General features: G+C 40.6%; 2 protein-coding genes across 2 annotated transcripts in view; both read right to left on the reverse strand.

Moving 5' to 3' along the window:
* Positions 1 to 5,481, reverse strand: part of grm2a (glutamate receptor, metabotropic 2a) — a 171,886-nt gene extending 166,405 nt beyond the window's left edge. Inside the window, exon 1 of the mRNA XM_034166618.1 lies at positions 5,315 to 5,481. The gene's annotated coding sequence lies outside the window, so the exon portion shown is untranslated. The remainder of the gene's footprint in view (positions 1 to 5,314) is intronic.
* A 10,660-nt stretch (positions 5,482 to 16,141) lies between these two features.
* tex264a (testis expressed 264, ER-phagy receptor a) overlaps positions 16,142 to 21,876 on the reverse strand; it is a 314,175-nt gene continuing 308,440 nt past the window's right edge. The window contains exon 4 of the mRNA XM_034166620.1: positions 16,142 to 16,505. Coding sequence (XP_034022511.1) covers positions 16,150 to 16,505 — 356 coding nt within the window. The 3' untranslated portion in view covers positions 16,142 to 16,149. The remainder of the gene's footprint in view (positions 16,506 to 21,876) is intronic.

Raw genomic sequence — 21,876 nt, forward strand, 5'->3', positions numbered from 1 at the left:
CTGGAGACTGGCCAGGCCACTCCAGGACCTTGAAATGCTTCTTACGGAGCCCCTCCTTAGTTGCCCTGGCTGTGTGTTTGGGGTCATTGTCATGCTGGAAGACCCAGCCATGACCCATCTTCAATGCTCTTACTGAGGGAAGGAGGTTGTTTGCCAAAATCTCGCAATACATAACCCCATCCATCCTCCCTTCAATACGGTGCAGTCGTCCTGTCCCCTTTGCAGAAGAGCACCCCCAGAGAATGATGTTTCCACCCCCATGCTTCACGGTTGGGATGGTTTTCTTGTGGTTGTTCTCATCCTCTAAACATGGTAAGTGGCGTTGATTCCAAAAAGCTCTATTTTGGTCTCATCTGACCACATGACCTTCTCCCATGCCTCCTCTGGATCATCCAGATGGTCACTGGTGAACTTCAAACGGGCCTGGACATGTGCTGGCTTGAGCAGGGGGACCTTGCTGCCCTGCAGGATTTTAAACCATGACAGCATCATGTGTTACTAATGTAATCTTTGTGACTGTGGTCCCAGCTCTCTTCAGGTCATTGACCAGGTCCTCCTGTGTAGTTCTGAGCTTTCTCAGAATCATCCTTACCCCACAAAGTGAGATCTTGCATGGAATCCCAGACCGAGGGAGATTGACAGTCATCTTGTGTTTCTTCCACTTTCTAATAAATAATCATAACAGTTGTTGTCTTCTACCAAGCTGCTTGCCTGTTGTCCTGTAGTCCATCCCAGCCTTGTGCAGGTCTACAGTTTTTGTCCCTGGTGTCCTTAGACAGCTCTTTGGGCTTGGCTATGGTGGACAGGTTGGAGTGTGATTGATTGAGTGTGTGAACAGGTGTCTTTTATACAGGTAACAAGTTCAAACAGGTGCAATTAATGCAGGTAAAGAGTGCAGAATAAGAGGGCTTCTTAAAGAAAAATTAACAGGTCTGTGAGAGCCAGAATTCTTGCTGGTTGGTAGGTGTTCAAATACTTATTTGCAGCAGTAACATACACACAAATTATTTAAAAAAAATCATACATTGTGATTTCCGGATTTTTTTATTTAGATTATGTCTCTCACAGTGGACATGCACCTAAAATGAAAATTTCAGACTCCTCTATGATTTCTAAGTGGGAGAACTTGCAAAACCGCAGGGTGTTCAAATACTTATTTTTCTCACTGTATATATATATATATATATATATACAGACACACACATACAAGCACATAAATATTTCATTCAGCAGCTGTTATGTATCAGGTGCAAGCCTTTGTACAATACTGACTGCTATCCATAACTGCACGTAGCTGTGGGTAAGAACATAAGGAACAGATGGATCCCATGGATTAATGATCCACAACACAACCCAAGTGTGCCTTAAAAGGTCAGAGCGATGATGAAGCAACAGGACACAGGGGCCTCACAAATGTGATGTTTTAAGGCTTTGTAAAATAGTACTACTTGTTGTATATCTTACAATTGTCTATACTTAGACATTCAGTTTAACAGTTTTCCTGTGAATATTATAGAGGGAAAATAAGCTGCCTTCAGATCTGTTTTGCAGATGGTGACATTTGTGCATTGTTTGATAAACCCATGTGTGAAAGGATGAACACTGTTCTCTGACCACATGCGACCAGGCCAAGTGTAACAGGTGAGGCAGACTGCAGGGCTGAGCTGTGGAGGGACCACACTGCAAACACCGTCACCTGCTACTTTTTAGAATTTTTTTTTTAACTGATAGTAGAGGCGTGTTTTTTTTTTTTCCTGCAGCAGCCATGACCTGAATAATTTACACAGAGTAACATCTTCAGCTGTGAGCGCCGGGCTCATCGTCACTCCACATTCTGACTTCTGCAGACTGATGTGTCGACATGCCAAATTAATTCCACTGTCTAATTCATGCATATCATGTATGATGGTCAATAAATTTTGCTACAAGAGTTTTCTGTTGTGATTAATCTGCTGCTAAATTGCTAATTCATGCATATTTTATGAACAAAGCATTTGGTTTCAGTAAATAACCAGTGTTAATATCTGTGCCTTTAGATTTTTCTTCATAGTGCAGCAGATAACAGAATATTTACAGAGGAATCCTGCAAATGGTGATAGAAACACCAAATTTGGCACAAATACACCTTTAGACATTACTCTTTTGAAAAAAACTGACTGGCCAGGAAGGGGTTATTTGAAGAATTACACAGGGGTCAAAATTAAAAACGCTCAAATCATTTTGAAAACTACACCACATTATCTGTCTGATTGTAAAGTTTTAAAAAATGTATAGTTTGGACTATCTATGACTGAATGTTATGGAGTTATGGGGTAAAAAAACAGCAAAAATGGTGACAAAGGTCAATTTCAGTTTGTACAGGGGTCAAAAGTTAAAAAGTTGTTCCAATTTTGGTAAAATGTGGTGCAAATTATTGGCTGAACTAATATGATTAATGAACAGAATAGTTTTGACTGTGTTGAATGTTTGGTCTGCAAAGTAAAGGTCAAACAATCTCGACGTCCATTGGATTCTATGATATGTCACATATGTTAGCCCGTAACATGATAACTAAGTATGACACATGTTGCAGACTGTTCCTTTTTAAAACCCTATTAGCTACCTAGCTGCCTATTGAAAATTCAAATGGCCAACCGTTTTTTTCAAAAGAGTAATGTCGAAGGAGTATTTGTCCTGAATTTGTTGCTTCAATCACCATTTGCAGGATTGTTTCAGTTATCTGATGCACTATCAGGGATATTCATCAGAAAAACAGTCATTTATTTTTTGATACAGTGGGGCAAATAAGAATTTGATCCATTGTTGATTTTTGCAAGTTCTCCCACCTACAAAGAATGGAAAGGTTTGTCATTTTTATCGTAGGTACACTTCAATTGTGACAGACAGAATCTAAAAAAAAAAAAAAAAAAATCTGAAAAATTACATTGTTTGATTTTTAAATAATTAATTTGCATGTTATTGCATGAAATAAGTATTTGATCGCCAACCAGCCAGCAAGAATTCTGGCTCTCTCAGACCTGTTAATTTTTCTTTAAGAAGCCCTCTTATTCTGCACTCTTTACCTGTATTAACTGCACCTGTTTGAACTTGTTACCTGTATAAAAGACACCTGTTCACACACTCAATCAATCACACTCCAACCTGTCCACCATAGCCAAGACCAAAGAGCTGTCTAAGGACACCAGAGACAAAACTGTGGACCTGCACAAGGCTGGGATGGACTAAAGGACAACAGGCAAGCAGCTTGGTGAGAAGGCAGCAACTGTTGGCGCAATTCTTAGACAATGGAAGGAACACATGATGACTGTCAGTCTTCCCCCAGTTTTGGCTCCATGCAAGATCTCACCTCGTGGGGTAAGGATGATTCTGAGAAAGTCCAGAACAACACAGGAGGACCTGATCAATGACAGTCACAAAGATTACATTAGTAACACATGACGCCGTCATGGTTTAAAATCCTGCAGGGCAGCAAGGTCCCCCTGCTCAAGCCAGCACATGTCCAAGGCCGTTTGAAGTTCACCAATCACCAGTGACCATCTGGATGATCCAGAGGAGGCATGGGAGAAGGTCATGTGGTCAGATGAGACCAAAATAGAGTTTTTTGGTATCAACTCCACTCGCTGTGTTTAGATGATGAGAACAACCCCAAGAAAACCATCCCAACCGTGAAGCATGGGGGTGGAAACATCTTACTCTGGGGGTGCTTTTCTGCAAAGGGAACAGGACAACTGCACCGTATTGAAGGGAGGATGGATGGGGTCATGTATTGTGAGATTTTGGCAAACAACCTCCTTCCCTCAGTAAGAGCATTGAAGATGGGTCATGGCTGGGTCTTCCAGCATGACAATGACCCCAAACACACAGCCAGGGCAACTAAGGATGGGCTCCATAAGAAGCACTTCAAGGACCTGGAGTAGCCGAGCCAGTCTCCAGACCTGAACTCCCTGAACTCAATAGAAAATCTTTGGAGGGAGCTGAAACTCCAAACCTGAAAGATCTAGAGAAGATCTGTATGGAGGAGTGGCCCAAAATCTCTGCTGCCGTGTGTGCAAACTTGGTCAAGAACTACAGGAAACATCTGACCTCTGAAACTACAAACAAAAGTTTCTGTGCCAAATATTTAAGTCTGTTTTTCTATTGGAACAAATACTTATTCCATGCAATAAAATGCAAATGAATTATTTAAAAGTCATACAAAGTGATTTTCTGAATTTTTTGTTTTTTTAGATTTTTGTCTCTCACAGTTGAAGTGTAGCTACGATAAAAATGACAGACCTCTCCATTCTTTGTACATGGAAAAACTTGCAAAATATACAGTGGATCAAATGCTTATTTGCCTCACTGTAATTTATTAAATAATCAGAATTGATTTAAGAAGAGAAAATGCTCAACTTTGATATGTTGCACCACATCGAATACGAAGATTTGTTCTACTGTTTGTTTAAATGATTGCAAATTTAACACATTTAAGTTTCATATATGGAACAAATAAAAACAAGCAAATTGAAGAAATCCCCGTTGTCTGCTGGAAATAAAAATAAAAACATTTGGTTCTTTTTCTGACATTTTGGCAACTCAATGATTAATCTGTTGATTGCCAAAAGAAAAAAAAGAAAAAAAAATCAGGCGTGAAAATAACGTGCATATAATTGCACACTGTCATACATAAAAAGCTTTTAATTCACATCTTACGCTAACTCTTGTGCAACATGTTATTCTAGAATAATTATATTAGTTCGGACATAATCATAAACAGAACAAAGGAGGGATTTCTGCGCAGTGTTTGTAGCATCTCTTAAGAAAAGGCTTGCTGCGAAAATAAGATGCCATGGAAGCAGAGATGAAGAGAAGCTCCTTCTCTCCACGACTCTATGTTCCCAACTCAACTTTTACACTTTAGATTGACTTTATCAGCCGCGCTTGATACTTTTAATAGAGATGCAAAGATGGTGATGCTGTCGGATGGAGAGAACACGGTGTGTGGCGGTTTATTGTGCAGCCTGCTGCTGCTGCAGCAGCGCCTGTTTGCTGTTTGTTCAACAGCATGTGAAAAGCTCGTGCAGCGCATGATGCAGCCACACATGAATAAAAAGACGACATTAAAATGAGGTGCATGTCTAAAAAAAATGACGCACTGGTTAACTTCACCCACCCTTTTGATTTCTATATTCTGAAATGATCCGACATTGTCTGTGTGCGCGCTCCTCCTCCGGACATCAACTGCTCCACAAAAGTTGACCAAAAAAAAAAAATGCCCTCAACAGACTCGATCAGCCAACACAGGGAGAGACGACAAACACGCGGCGGATCTTACCTGTGCGGAATCCTCAGCTTCCCAGCGATGCGATGCGATGCTCGGGCGGTTTGAAAGAGGCGCATTTCCTCTGCGGCGCTGCGCCGGCTGACGAACCAAACGGAGGAGGCGAGCGTGAAGTTTGTGCAGAGCGCCGGGAGCTGTCCGCGGTGCTGAAAGCAAACAAGCCCACACCGAGAGGAGCAGTGGCGCTCCTGCTGCTGCTCCAAACTCACAGCGATTATTATCTTTAAGCAACCAACACCCACTTCTTCATTCTGGAGGGGGGGAGAAAAGCGCCAGCAACTCAAATTCAGAGCCCGGTGCAGAGAAAAGAGTGGTTTAGACGGACAGAAATCCAAGAATGTGGCATTTGAGTTTGAATGTCATCTGTCAGGAAAAGTGCGAGTAAAAGGCGCATCACACCGGGAACAGTTAGAGCTGTTTTGAAAAAAGATACAGGGCCGCTTCTTCACGGCATTATGTAACATAGAGACTAATAGAAGCAAAACATCTCTCTGTCTCTCTCGCTTTCTTTGTTTAAACCTGAGTTGGATGCGGATTGCAATGCGGAGCCGCTTCCAGTGTCACCCCTATTTGTCAAAGCTGACGACGGGGTGGGGGTGGGTCATCATGGATTTTTTGGGGGGGGATTCTATGCATACCTATAGTGGAAATGTTATTTCGCCTCTGAAAACAAAGTGCAGAAGTTTCACACATAGATCAATCTCAATCCAAATCTCTCTCTCTCTCTCTCTCTCTCTCTCTCTCTCTCTCTCTCTCTCTCTCTCTCTCTCTCTCTCTCTCTCTCTCTCTCTCTCTCTCAACATACTATGAAGTGTTAATTAACATCCTGTGAGCAATAATCTCTACGCCTCCAAAGTGTGTGACCCACCCCCGGAGGGTTTCTCACTTAATTAAATCAGTTGTGGATCCAGTGTGTCATCTCATTCTCTGCCATACTGATTTGCTTTTCTTTTTTTTTTCTTTTTTTTTGCCTTTGAACAAAAGGTCGGGTTGGAATCTGATTCAAAGTGCAAGTGCAGCAGACATGTGGAGAGGACATCTGTCCCAGCAGACACCTCTAAGAAACTACCAATGTCACAGTCCAAGAACACAACACAATGTTACCAACAGCCTGCTGGGTGAGATACTTTGACTAAAGTCAGTTCTCTGACTAAATACTGAACACACACACACGCACACACAAATCAAAACATGTACAGTTCATCCAGAAAGTATTCACAATGCTTCTACATGCTATGTTTACAGCCTTATTCCAAAATGGGTGAAATTCATTTTCTTTTCACTCAAAATTCTACACAAAATACCCCATAATGACAAGGTGACAAAAGTTTGAAATTTTTACAAATTTATTAAAAAATAAAAAATAAAAGAAATTACGTGTCCATAAGTATTCACAGCCTTTGTCATGAAGCTCAAAATTGAGCTCAGTTGCATCCTGTTTCCACTGATCATCCTTGAGATGTTTCTACAGCTTAAATGGAGTCCATCTGGGGTAAATTCAGTTGATTGGACATGATTTGGAAAGGCACACACCTGTCTACATATAAGGACCCACAGTTAACAGTGCATGTCAGAGCACAAACCAAGTACGAAGTCAAAGAAATTGTCTGTAGACCTCCAAGACAGGACTGTCTCAAGCCACAAAACTGGGGAAGGGTACAGAAACATTTCTGCTGCTTTGAAGGTCCCAATGAGTACAGAGGCCACCAGGACTCTTCCTAGAGCTGGACGGTTGTCTAAACTGAGCGATTGCAAGAGAAGGGCCTTAGTCAGGGAGGTGATCATGTGGTTACGCTGTCTGAGCTCCAGCATTCCTCTGTGTAAAGCGGAGAACCTTCCAGAAGGACAACCATCTCTGGAGCAATCCACCAATCAGGCCTGTATGGTAGAGTGGCCAGATGGAAGCCACTCCTTAGTAAAAGGCACATGACAGCCCGCCTTGAGTTTGCAAAAAGGCCCCTGGAGGGCTCTCAGACCATGAGAAACAAAATTCTCTGGTCTGATAAAACAAAGATTGAACTCTGGTGTGAATGTCAGGCATGAAGTTTGGAGGAAACCAGACACCATCTCTACAGTGAAGCATGGTGGTGGCAGCATCATGCTGTGGGGATGTTTTTCAGCAACAAGAACTGGGAGACTAGTCAGGATTGAGGGAAAGATGAATGTAGCAATGTACAGAGACATCCTGGATGAAAACCTGCTCCAGAGCGCTCAGATTGAAGCGGCGGCTCATTTTTCATCAAGACAATGACCCTAAGCACACAGCCAAGATATCAAAGGAGTGGCTTCAGGACAACTCTGTGAATGTCCTTGAGTGGCCCAGCCAGAGCCCAGACCTGACTCTGATTGAACATCTTTGAGATCTAAAAATGGCTGTACCCCAACGCTCCCATTCAACCTAATTGCTGCCAAAGGTGCATCAACAAAGTATTGAGCAAGGGGTGTGAAAACATATGTACATGTGATTTCTTAGTTTTGTATTTTTTTTAAGAAATCTGCAAAAAACAAAACAAAAAAAAACAACCTTTTTTCATGTTGTCATTATGGCATGTTGCAAGTAGAATTTTGAGGGGAAAAATGAATTTACTCCATTTTGGAATAAGGCTGTAAACAAAATGTGGAAAAAGTGAAGCGCTGTGAGTCATTTCTCGATGCACTGTAGTCACATCAAAAACATCTTGCAGATGGAGAAAAAGCTTGCAAACATAGAGAATGTAAATATAGACCACAGCATGTGCACAAAAAATGCAAATGTACATAACACAAACAATGGATCTGAACAAAACTGAAGTACTAACAAGACAAAAAAGGGTTCTAGCCATCTTGTACTGGCAGACTGTTGAGTACATCACAACACTATTATTTTTGGACTATAGGACAACATTGGAAAAAAAAGATGACATTTCCATATACCATAAGTCTGCTGCTGCCTTTGATTGGAGGATAGTCCACATTATGAAAAGAAAGCTGTTTGGAGCTTCATCCCTGAAAAAGATGAAACCACAACAAATCATCAATGTTCTTGTCTTTACTAGGTGGCAGCTGGTGCAGTGCTGCTGCGTTGCCCTAGACACAGCAACATCCAGGTGCAAAACTGACGTGACTCACATAAATGGGCACTTGGAACATCATCTCTCAGCAAAGCTTTGCGTTGCAAGAAGTGATTCATATCTGAGGAAATGCTGAATATCAGTTTGTTGAAGGATTCACTGATCTTGCACAGATGATGCTGTGATCTTTGTGAAATCAACAGATGTGTGTTGAACTGAACACTGTCCCATAACCTAAGGTTTAATGTGTGTATAACTCTCCTAAATGGTTTTCTTTGAGTCACACTAATTCAATGTTTGTGCAACAGTAAACTGATGTAACATGTATAGCTAGTAGAGCAGGCCGTCATCCAACTAAAGGATCACTGGAGCAATTCCCTGTGTCAAAGCTTCCTTAAGCAACATGTAGAACAACAAAACATTGTTTTTACCCTGTCGAAACTGGTTTGGTGCCAAGATATCATCAAATATAGACACCAGAAATGTGGGGGTCAACCTGTAGCCTGCAGGCACCTGCGGGTTGAGCAGCGGGTCAGGTGGGTGTGGGTAAGCTTGACCAGAAAATATTGCAGGTGCAGATGTGAGGGGTCAGACTACCACTAAGTAATTAAAAATTTACAGTTACATTACACGCTCCATAAACAGCATCCAACAGGCTAAGATGCAATTACATCTTCTCCCACCCCCCACCCCCCTTCCTCCAGCAAGCATGCATGAACGCACCAAAGTGTGTGCTCTGTGTCTGCATTTACAGTAGTGTTCAGAATAATGGTAGTGCTATGTGACTAAAAAGATTAATCCAGGTTTTGAGTTTGTGAGACGACCCCCAAACTCTGAATTCAAGCCACAGTTCACAGTGAAGACAGTGAAGCATGGTGGGGCAAGCATCATGATATGGGCATGTTTCTCCTACTATGGTGTTGGGCCTATAGTAGTGTTCAGAATAATAGTAGTGCTATGTGACTAAAAAGATTAATCCAGGTTTTGAGTATATTTCTTATTGTTACATGCGAAACAAGGTACCAGTAGATTCAGTAGAGTCTCACAAATCCAACAAGACCAATCATTCATGATATGCACACTCTTAAGGCTATGAAATTGGGCTATTAGTAAAAAAGTAGAAAAGGGGGTGTTCACAAAAATAGTAGTGTGGCATTCAGTCAGTGAGTTCGTCAATTTTGTGGAACAAACAGGTGTGAATCAGGTGTCCCCATTTAAGGATGAAGCCAGCACCTGTTGAACATGCTTTTCTCTTTGAAACCCTGAGGAAAATGGGACATTCAAGACATTGGTCAGAAGAACAGCGTAGTTTGATTAAAAAGTTGATTGGAGAGGGGAAGACTTATATGCAGGTGCAAAAAAATTATAGGCTGTTCATCTACAATGGTCTCCAATGCTTTAAAATGGACAAAAAAAAACCAGAGACGCGTGGAAGAAAACAGAAAACAACCATCAAAATGGATAGAGGAATAACCAGAATGGCAAAGGCTCACCCATTGATCAGCTCCAGGATGATCAAAGACAGTCTGGAGTTACCTGTAAGTGCTGTATTTTGCATTCACATGTTGTCAGTAGCAAAACCATCATACTGGCCATCATAGCATAATTTCTGTCATCCTCAGTGGCAGACTGTGGCGGTGTCATTTTTCAGTGCTAACTAAACAGAAAATTATTTACTTCATTAGGTGGCATTTATAGTCTGCCAATATGTTTTGGTTAAGAGAATTGTAGCATTAAGTTGCCAGACATCATGGTGTGCGTGCGTGTGTGTGTAGTGTCTTTCGTTTTCTTTTCTTTGGCCACTGTCCAACTAGTGCAGCAGATAAGAAAATATTTAGAGCGGAATCCTGCAAATGGTGATAAAAGCATCAAATTCAGCAGTATAGTCCTGAGACAAAACTCTTTTGAAAAAAACGATTGGCCACTTGAATTTTCAGTTGGCGTTCAGGTTGAGGTCAGGAGTCAAAATTAAAAGATGCTCCAATTACATTGAAACCTATGCCACATTACTTGTCTGATCATAAAGATTCCAAAAAGGTATGGTTTGGACGGTCTGTAACTGAATTCTATGGAGTTATGGGATAAAAACAGCAAGAATGGTGACAAAGGTCAGTGTCGGTTTGTACAGGGGTCAAAAGTTAAAGTTGGTCCAATTTTGGTAAAAAGTGATGCAAATTACTACTTGAGTTCACATGGTTTTAAAAAGGAATAGTTTGGGCCATGTATCATCCTTACTTATCATGTTACAGGGTAACATATGTCACGTCATAGAATCCAATAGACGTAGACCTTGTTTGACCTTTACTTTGGAGACCAAGTATTCAACACTGTCAAAACTATTCCATTTATTAATCCTATTAGCTCAACCAATAATTTGCATCACTTTTTACCAAAATTGGAGCAACTTTAATTTTTGACCCCTGTACAAAATGAAACTGACCTTTGTCACCATTCTTGCCATTTTTATCCCGTAACTCCATAGAATTCAGTCACATACAGTAGTGTTCAGAATAATAGTAGTGCTATGTGACTAAAAAGATTAATCCAGGTTTTGAGTACATTTCTTATTGTTACATGGGAAACAAGGTACCAGTAGATTCAGTAGATTCTCACAAATCCAACAAGACCAAGCATTCATGATATGCACAATCTTAAGGCTATGAAATTGGCCTATTAGTAAAAAAAAAAAAAGTAGAAAAGGGGTGTTCACAATAATAGCAGCATCTGCTGTTGATGCTACAAACTCAAAACTATTATGTTCAAACTGCTTTTTTAGCAATCCTGTGAATCACTAAACTAACATTTAGTTGTATAACCACAGTTTTTCATGATTTCTTCACATCTGCGAGGCATTAATTTTGTTGGTATGGAACCAAGATTTTGCTTGTTTATTAGTGTGCTTGGGGTCATTGTCTTGTTGAAACACCCATTTCAAGGGCATGTCCTCTTCAGCATAAGGCAACATGACCTCTTCAAGTATTTTGACATATACAAACTGATCATGATACCTGGTATTGCGATATATAGGCCCAACACCGTAGTAGGAGAAACATGCCCATATCATGATGCTTGCACCACGCTTCACTGTCTTCACTGTGAACTGTGGCTTGAATTCAGAGTTTGGGGGTCGTCTCACAAACTGTCTGTGGCCCTTGGACCCAAAAAGAACAATTTTACTCTCATCAGTCCACAAAATATTCCTCCATTTCTCTTTAGGCCATTTGATGTGTTCTTTGGCAAATTGTAACCTCTTCTGCACGTCTTTTATTTAACAGAGGGACTTTGCAGGGGATTCTTGCAAATAAATTAGCTTCACACAGGTGTCTTCTAACTGTCACAGTTCTTTCTTCCACGCGGCTCTGGTTTTTTTGTCCATTTTAAATCATTGGAGATCATTGTAGAGGAACAGCCTATAATTTTTTGCACCTGAGTATACAAGTATGCTGTACTTCTGAACAATGTCTTGAACGTCCCATTTTCCTCAGGCTTTCAAAGAGAAAAGCATGTCCAACAGGTGCTGGCTTCATCCTTAAATAGGGGACACCTGATTCACACCTGTTTGTTCCACAAAATTGACAAACTCACTGACTGAATGTACTACATGTGACCACCCCCTTTTCTATTTTTTTTACTAATAGCCCAATTTCATAGCCTTAAGAGTGTGTATATCATGAATGCTTGGTCTTGTTGGAAAAAGAGAGCTTTAAATCAGAAGTGCCTGACTCCGTGGTATAACTCACAAACTCGTAGCTTAAAGCAGATAACCCGTAAGTTGGAGAGGAAATGGTGTCTCACTAATTTAGAAGATCTTCACTTAGCCTGGAAAAAGAGTCTGTTGCTCTATAAAAAAGCCCTCCGTAAAGCTAGGACATCTTTCTACTCATCACTAATTGAAGAAAATAAGAACAACCCCAGGTTTCTTTTCAGCACTGTAGCCAGGCTGACAAAGAGTCAGAGCTCTATTGAGCTGAGTATTCCATTAACTTTAACTAGTAATGACTTCATGACTTTCTTTGCTAACAAAATTTTAACTATTAGAGAAAAAATTACTCATAACCATCCCAAAGACGTATCGTTATCTTTGGCTGCTTTCAGTGATGCCGGTATTTGGTTAGACTCTTTCTCTCCGATTGTTCTGTCTGAGTTATTTTCATTAGTTACTTCATCCAAACCATCAACATGTTTATTAGACCCCATTTCTACCAGGCTGCTCAAGGAAGCCCTAACATTATTTAATGCTTCGATCTTAAATATGATCAATCTATCTTTGTTAGTTGGCTATGTACCACAGGCTTTTAAGGTGGCAGTAATTAAACCATTACTTAAAAAGCCATCACTTGACCCAGCTATCTTAGCTAATTATAGGCCAATCTCCAACCTTCCTTTTCTCTCAAAAATTCTTGAAAGGGTAGTTGTAAAACAGCTAACTGATCATCTGCAGAGGAATGGTCTATTTGAAGAGTTTCAGTCAGGTTTTAGAATTCATCATAGTACAGAAACAGCATTAGTGAAGGTTACAAATGATCTTCTTATGGCCTCGGACAGTGGACTCATCTCTGTGCTTGTTCTGTTAGACCTCAGTGCTGCTTTTGATACTGTTGACCATAAAATTTTATTACAGAGATTAGAGCATGCCATAGGTATTACAGGCACTGCGCTGCGGTGGTTTGAATCATATTTGTCTAATAGATTACAATTTGTTCATGTAAATGGGGAATCTTCTTCACAGACTAAAGTTAATTATGGAGTTCCACAAGGTTCTGTGCTAGGACCAATTTTATTCACTTTATACATGCTTCCCTTAGGCAGTATTATTAGACGGTATTGCTTAAATTTTCATTGTTACGCAGATGATACCCAGCTTTATCTATCCATGAAGCCAGAGGACACACACCAATTAGCTAAACTGCAGGATTGTCTTACAGACATAAAGACATGGATGACCTCTAATTTCCTGTTTTTAAACTCAGATAAAACTGAAGTTATTGTACTTGGCCCCACAAATCTTAGAAACATGGTGTCTAACCAGATCCTTACTCTGAATGGCATTACCCTGACCTCTAGTAATACTGTGAGAAATCTTGGAGTCATTTTTGATCAGGATATGTCATTCAAAGCGCATATTAAACAAATATGTAGGACTGCTTTTTTGCATTTTCGCAATATCTCTAAAATTAGAAAGGTCTTGTCTCAGAGTGATGCTGAAAAACTAATTCATGCATTTATTTCCTCTAGGCTGGACTATTGTAATTCATTATTATCAGGTTGTCCTAAAAGTTCCCTAAAAAGCCTTCAGTTAATTCAAAATGCTGCAGCTAGAGTACTAACGGGGACTAGAAGGAGAGAGCATATCTCACCCATATTGGCCTCTCTTCATTGGCTTCCTGTTAATTCTAGAATAGAATTTAAAATTCTTCTTCTTACTTATAAGGTTTTGAATAATCAGGTCCCATCTTATCTTAGGGACCTCGTAGTACCATATCACCCCAATAGAGCGCTTCGCTCTCAGACTGCAGGCTTACTTGTAGTTCCTAGGGTTTGTAAGAGTAGAATGGGAGGCAGAGCCTTCAGCTTTCAGGCTCCTCCCCTGTGGAACCAGCTCCCAATTCAGATCAGGGAGACAGACACCCTCTCTACTTTTAAGATTGGGCTTAAAACTTTCCTTTTTGCTAAAGCTTATAGTTAGGGCTGGATCAGGTGACCCTGAACCATCCCTTAGTTATGCTGCTATAGACGTAGACTGCTGGGGGGTTCCCATGATGCACTGTTTCTTTCTCTTTTTGCTCTGTATGCACCACTCTGCATTTAATCATTAGTGATCGATCTCTGCTCCCCTCCACAGCATGTGTTTTTCCTGGTTCTCTCCCTCAGCCCCAACTAGTCCCAGCAGAAGACTGCCCCTCCCTGAGCCTGGTTCTGCTGGAGGTTTCTTCCTGTTAAAAGGGAGTTTTTCCTTCCCACTGTAGCCAAGTGCTTGCTCACAGGGGGTCGTTTTGACCGTTGGGGTTTTAAATAATTATTGTATGGCCTTGCCTTACAATATAAAGCGCCTTGGGGCAACTGTTTGTTGTGATTTGGCGCTATATAAAAAAAAATTGATTGATTGATGGATTTGTGAGAATCTACTTGTACCTTGTTTCCCATGTAACAATAAGAAATATACTCAAAACCTGGATTAATCTTTTTAGTCACATAGCACTACTATTATTCTGAACTCTACTGTACAGTCCAAACTATACCTTTTTGGAATCTTTATGATCAGGCAAATAATGTGGAATATTTTTCCAATATGATTGGAGCATCTTTTAATTTTGACCTCTGTGTAATTCTTCAATTGACCCCTACCTGACTACCGATTGAAAAGTCAAGTGGCCAATCATTTTTTTCAAAAGAGGAGTGTCTAAGGAGTATTTCTGCCTAATTTGATGCTTTTATCACCATTTGCATGATTGTTTCAGTTATCTGCTGTACTCAACCTGTGGCACTCACAGAAACCCTGGAAGAAAGTTTAAAGCAGATTTGTTACACGGTAAATCTTTGCATCATTTCATTTCCTGATGTCAATCAAAACATTAATCTCACCGCAAATTGGATCTAGACTGTTTCACTTTGATGAAAAAGCAGCAAAATCACCTGTTTAACTGATCAGCTCTTCATTGTGACTTAGTTGCAGATCTTATGATTGAAATGGAAGTGGTGTTAACCTGGATTAGGTTCTGAGCCAACAGCCAACACATGATGCTCCTTCAACTTCATACAAATCAATCAATCAATCAATCAATTGTTGCGTGTGAACCATACTGCAGGGGCAAATAGTCTTTAGAGACGTGGTTTGGATGTTTTTAGGTTCTGTTGTCAAACACTTTTGTACACTTCCCACTGAACAGCAGAAAACAGCCAAGCAAAGCAGTAATAATCTGTGATGTTCAGAATTTAGGTCATTTTCACACATGAAATAAGTTTAAAATATATTTTTAGTGGCTCAAAGTACACACAGGTGATTTTTAACAAATGAGCACTGCAAATTTTCAGAAATTTTATTCCAGACAGAAGAGCAATCATTGCAACAAATTGCACATCAGTTCTAAGATCTGACATCACTAACAGTTTTAACCTATTGATATGCTAGTCTGTGGGAGTGATTCAGTAAAGACTGCTTTAAAAAAGAGATTTTACATTACTATAGAAACAAAAAGTTTCATTTAAAAAAAACTGAAGCAATAGTGCAGACTGACAATTTTTGACAAACTGGTTGACAACTAGAGTTTGATAACTTGGAAGCAATTTCATGTTATTAAGTTCTCATAGTGCTGAACATGTGTATCTCTAATTTCAGAATTTGTAATCTTTGATTGATATTGCCAATTGTTGCTACTTTCAGACTGTTACATATCAAGGTCGCACTGTGTCAACATGTTATCTTCTAATCTGTATGGGAAACCAAAGAAACATGACACATGCACTCAATTTGCAGTGAATTAATGCAATACTGACTTTTCTTGCACACAATGTACAGGGTGAATTAGTTTTAGTAAAGATGATTTAACACTAAGAAAATCTCTGGGATTGTTTTTCAGAAATGACCAGGAATTATTGGAGAAAAAAAATACAGTAGAATAAAAAGTGCACATTTTTTAAGAGAGAGAATTACAAGGTGTACATATGGCGTGTCAAGGTGTGAACATTTTGAACCACCGACAATATCACAACAGATAAGCAGATAAGCAGCTGAGAGACTCCAGCACGCCGGAGTTACACGCTGCATCTTTTATCTCCTCTTTACTCCTCTCCCGCCTCCAAGGCCTCGTCTTTCTTCTCAGCCTCCAGTTCAACAGCTTCTCTACCTCCATCCTCTCCCTCAGGCACTTCATCTTTTTCTTCTTCCCTCTCGCCTTCCTCTTGATGCTGATCCTGATCCATGTCCAGCTCTTCAAACGATGACCCACTGCCCATAGATCCGAGCGTGCCTCTGTCGCTGTTGTCTCTTTGCTTAATGTCTTCATTCTCATCCATTACGTCCCTCAGGGGCAGCGAGGAGGCCAGGGAGGCAGCGGTGGAAGCGGCCAGCGATGTCTCTCTGCTGTCCCAGGGTGCACTGCCACTCACCGAGCTCACGTCACTGTGGGAGTCAGCGCCTGAAGCAGCACAGGAAACAATGTGTGTGGGTGAGGTGTCTGCAAAGCCACACTAACCAGGTTAAACAACACAGGTGAGAAACACTTACAGCAACAAGCATAAAATGAGTTATGGATACGTGAGTGTTTGGGTGGAGGGATGTGATCTGACTCTGTCAGTCACACCGCGGCTGATGTGAACATTAAAGTGCTGGTGGAAATTATGTAAATGTAAAAACATTTTACAGAAACACTCCAACAATAGGTGCATTTAGCACATGAGAGCTTAGCTGAAAACCAGTGAGTGAGACAGTGTGAGTCGAACTCGAACTCACTCCCTTTCTCAAAGTTTTCTGGTACGTTTGATCAACTCCGTCTGCCCAGCTGCTTGACTGGATGGTTGCTTGTGGGTAGAGCTGAGTAAGATGACTTTGAAATGTAATTGGTGGCTGAACACAAATTACAATGCATTTGGATTACTTACAACACAATCTGAATACATTTTTATTACTTGAAACACAATCTGAATACTTTTTAAAACAATCTGAACACTTTTTAATTACTTAAAACACAATTTGAACACTTTTTAATTACTTAAAACACAATCTGAACACTTAAAACACAATCTGAACACTTAATTACTTAAAACATAATCTGAATACTTTTTAATTAAATCATAATCTGAATACTTTTAAAAACATAATCTGCACACATTTCCATTACTTAAAACATAATCTGAACACTTTTTAATTACTTAAAACAATCAGAACTTAACAATGCGCTGTTATGCGCGATAGCACGCAACAATGCGGAACATTATTCTTGACCATGCATAATGGTTCCTGATAATTCTCCAGCAACGCGTGCCATTAATCGTAATGCGTGGTAACAGGTTGGAGCAGTTCCTGAGGACACCTGACGCCTCTGCCCCAAATCATCACATTCATGATCAGCGGCCAAGAATGTATACTTTGTGGTATTCGTGATGTGCCGTCGTTATGTGTAAAGGCAGCATTAGACTTGAGAGAAAAAAATCCTGTGGCTCGCAAAGCAGGAAAAGGAGTTATCACAGCATTTCCAATTGTCAAGAACTGGAGTGAGATGTATCATCAAGAAATGCAAAGAGAGCCACACAGTACAGAACAAGACTGGCAGAGGTAGGAAGCAAAAGATTTCAAAGACTCTGTAAAGAAAACCAGTGATAGATGCATCTAAAGACCTCAGAACAACTGCCAAGACATGAGTGAGTGACTTAGCCAAGTCGGGAATTGTAGTCTCAAAGAAGACAATCACTAGAGCCCTGGACAGGAATGGACTGTGAGGTTACAGACCAAGAAAAACTCCACTTCTGCAGAAGAGACACCTTCAAGCCAGACTGAAATATGCTAAGGACAACTTGGAGAAAGATTATGCACCATGGAAGTGTGTCCATTGGTCAGGTGAGAGGAAACTAGAGCTCTTTGGCCACAGAGTCAGTGCTTAGGTTTGGAAAAACAAGGGAGAGGTGTGTAACCTAAAGAACACCGTCCCCACAATGAAATATGTCGGTGGGAGAATTATGCTGTGGGGATGCTTCAGTATGCCTGGAACTGGGAAGCTCCTCAAGGTGGAAGGAATGATGAAGCCAGACGGATACGTGAATATTCTGAAAGAAAACCTCAAGCAATCGGCAGCAAAACTGGGTTTGGGTCATTGTTTTGTCTTCCAACATGACGGTGACTCAAATCATACATTGCTCCTGGTGAAGATCTACCTCCAGAAGACCAAAGTGAGCGTTACTGACTGGCCTGCACAAAGCCCTGACTGGAATCCCTCTGAAAATCTGCGGGATGAAATTAAGAACAAGGTCCATACCAGAAGATCATCTAATCTGGAGGAGCTTGAATGATTCACCACAAAATAATGAGCTGGGATTCCTCAGGAGACACATCTGGGACTTGTCAAAAACTATAACAAACAACTGACTGCAAGCTGTTATCCAGCAAAAAGGACACATAATTGACTATTAGGATCAGGGCGCCAATAATGACCCTGGCAGTTTTTGGTTTCTGTGAAATAATTTGTTTCTGTGTGAAAAGTAAATTAATGTAAGCATCCAAAGGAAAACTAGAATGTTTAGAAATGCTGTGCTGAAAATTCCTTAGCATTTAGCAAAATTTTTAAGCCAATGTTAAATTTGAAAGGGGGCTTAATAATATTGTGCTTGTCTGTATGGCTAAAGAACATGTTTTTTTTTCTCCAAATTTGGTTAACACTGGCTATTGTGGATAATTAACTTAAATAATCTGTATGAACCACTTCCACTTCATATTTTAGAGACAGTCAAAAGCAACCACAAACATCTAACGTGAAATGTGGAGAATTTAAATATTGAAAAATTATTGTAAAATTTTTCTAATGGTTCAGTGTTTTATGAAATAATAAAGAATAGAACTGTGACAAATGCACAAATAAAATGGTCATTTACCGTCATTTACATTGACTCACCTGACCTTTCTTGATAAACACAGAATAGCTTTTGGCTTCTGAAACCTTTGAGCGTCTACTCGCTGAAATTGTACTGAAACTATAATTAGTTCTTCAGGCTAAGGGCACCACGTTCATTTTTTTCACATCACTTGGTAATTACGGCTCATTGCAATTTTATATATTGGCTGCACTCTGGGGAACCATATTTCATTGTTAAGAGAGATAAAAGATCTTTACTCGTATAAGGACACAGATATTAGCATGCCACTAAAATGACTTTCAATTATGTAAAAGAAAGCAAGAAAATTGCTTTGCAAGAATTGATTGTCATTTGCACCACATGATGAATAAAGGCTTTGTTTAAAAAAAATAAGAAAAAATTAGACACACACACACTCATCAACGTTATGTTTTTGTTACTATTTGTTTGCCAGTAGGATATCCCAAAAGGACCTGGATCAATTTCAATAAAATATGGTGGAGGGGTAGAACCTGGGTCAAAGTAGACCCTGTTATACTTTGGTATAGAACTGACTAATGGGTAGCTCATGCTTTTGATCTTTAATCCCAATTCCTTTTATCATTATCCTGAATAATCTGATTCCGATTACAAGAGGAAAGCAATCATTAGTCAGGATCTAAGTCAATCCATCAGCAATCATAATGAAAAATGATGAAAGGTCGAAAGGTCAGCAATCAGGGTCAAAGGTTAGAACTCAGGGCCAAAGAACAGGGTCAAAGATGAGTGATCAGGTTTGCATCACTGCACTTTGGTCCAGAACCAGATAATGATTGGTATCCGATGGACAAAAATGAATTGGTGCAGTGTACTAGAGTGGACTACAGAATGATTTCAGGGACTGTGGGAAGTCAGACGCGGCATTCTACAGACCACCATTCCAGGTTTTCATTCATATGTCATTGTAAGACAACTCCAATTATATACTTGTGGAGAGAGGAATTTTGAATACTCACCTTAGATCCTGGTTGTGACGTTAATCCAGATTGCTCAATTTTGTTAAAGTGGTAATCAGTGTACGCACCGGAAAACATTCTGCTCTGGCAACACCAATATTATCAAGTTAATATTTTTCTATTTTATGAATATCTTAATATACCCATCTGACTTATTGTGACGAACCTGAACATTCTACAGTAGGGATGCACTGATCTGACATTTTGTATTGGCATTGGTCCAATAATGATGAAAATGTCTATCAGATAACCATTATAGACAATTTAAGAAAAATTATAATCCATTCAAGTGCCAGTTTGTGTGGGCATTTAGCCCTGTCCATTGCCAATACAACAGCACACTAGACCCGGTACACTGTCCCAGCAGGTGGCGAACCTACATGGATGTGACACCTTGTTGTTTCTTCAGGCTGAGGCTAACCGAGCCCCATTGTTATAAACCCAGCCAGTAGGCGCTCGCCTGCAAGCACTACCCTATGCCTGTATCCCGGAAGATGCTCCGGTTACCCGAATCCGGGCAAGGTTACTTCAACTTTAAGTGGATGCATCATAAAGAGTTTTTGTGAATTGTCATTTGTCTGACTACTCACTTGGGACCAATTTTCCAAGGGTGGCCCTAACAGGAGCTAATGCTCCAGACAACACAACTCCCAGGATCACTGGAGCCCTCAAACCTCACCACCACAATAAGGTGGAGGTGAATAAGGTGGGCTCATCTGGGGAGGATGCCTCCTGTTTGTCTCACCAGGGAGGTGTTCCAGGCATGTCCAACTGGGAGGACCCAGGACACGTTGGAGGGATTATATTTTCCAGATGGCTTGGGAATGCCTCTGGATCCCCCAAGAAGAGTTAGTGGACTTGGCCAAGAATAGGGAAGTGTGGGATGAGCTGCTTGGTCTGCCACTATCGCAAACTGGACCTTGATAAGCAGCAGAAGATGAATGAATGAAAGAAGGAAAAAATCCAATCCGATCAAAGTCTTGTATTGCACAGCTGAGTCACGTTGTGGGATATATAAGAGGTCTGTAAGAAAAGTATCGTACCTTTTTATTTTTTCAAAAACTATATGGATTTGATTCATATGTTTTTACGTCAGCCAAGCTTGAACCTTCGTGCGCATGCGTGAGGTTTTCCACGTCTGTCGATTGCATCATTCGCCTGTGGGCAGGCTTTGAGTGAGCACTGGTCCACCCCTCTCGTCGTTGTTACATTGCGAGGAAATGGCGGAATGATTTGGGCTTTCTTTCCATCAGAATTTTTTCAGAAACTGTTGAGACAGGCAGCTGGAAACCATTCGAAAAACTTATCTGGCTTTGAGTGAAAAGTTTACGGGCTTCACAGAGAATAAGGAGTGTTACTACAGCTTTAAGGACGACCCACAATGTCCCAACAAGTTGGGACATGTCCAGCTCTCCACAATTTCTCTTATACTCACTCGACTGGTAAGCACTGAAAGCCGAGATAGGCATGTCCCAACTTGTGCTTTAACACTCCGAAACGGAGGTGTTCCTTTGCCTCGCTTCATCAGTGAATCCATAATGACGCGCGAAGCCTCCGTGCGGCTTTCCATGACAAAATCTCTTGTTAAAAGTGAAATCTGCCAGAAAATGGCTGATGTCCAGCTCTTGTGATAACCAGAGAAATTGCACACGGCGGTCCCAGCTCCACACAGCCATCCGTTTAGAAATGATGTGGTGGTTTCTGCCTCTCGATGACGGCTCGGAGCGCGGCGCGCTGTGCGCCATTGTGGGTCGTCCTTAAAGCTGTAGTAACACTCCTTATTCTCTGTGAAGCCCGTAAAATTTTCACCGAAAGCCAGCTAAATTTTTCGAATGGTTTCCAGCTGCCTGTCTCTAACAGTTTCTGAAAACATTCTGACGGAAAAAAAAGCCCAAATCATTCCGCCATTTCCTTGCAATGAAACAACGACGAGAGGGGTGGAGCAGTG

Source organism: Thalassophryne amazonica, chromosome 3, assembly GCF_902500255.1.
Source record: "Thalassophryne amazonica chromosome 3, fThaAma1.1, whole genome shotgun sequence".
NCBI classification, from domain to species: Eukaryota; Metazoa; Chordata; class Actinopteri; order Batrachoidiformes; family Batrachoididae; genus Thalassophryne; species Thalassophryne amazonica.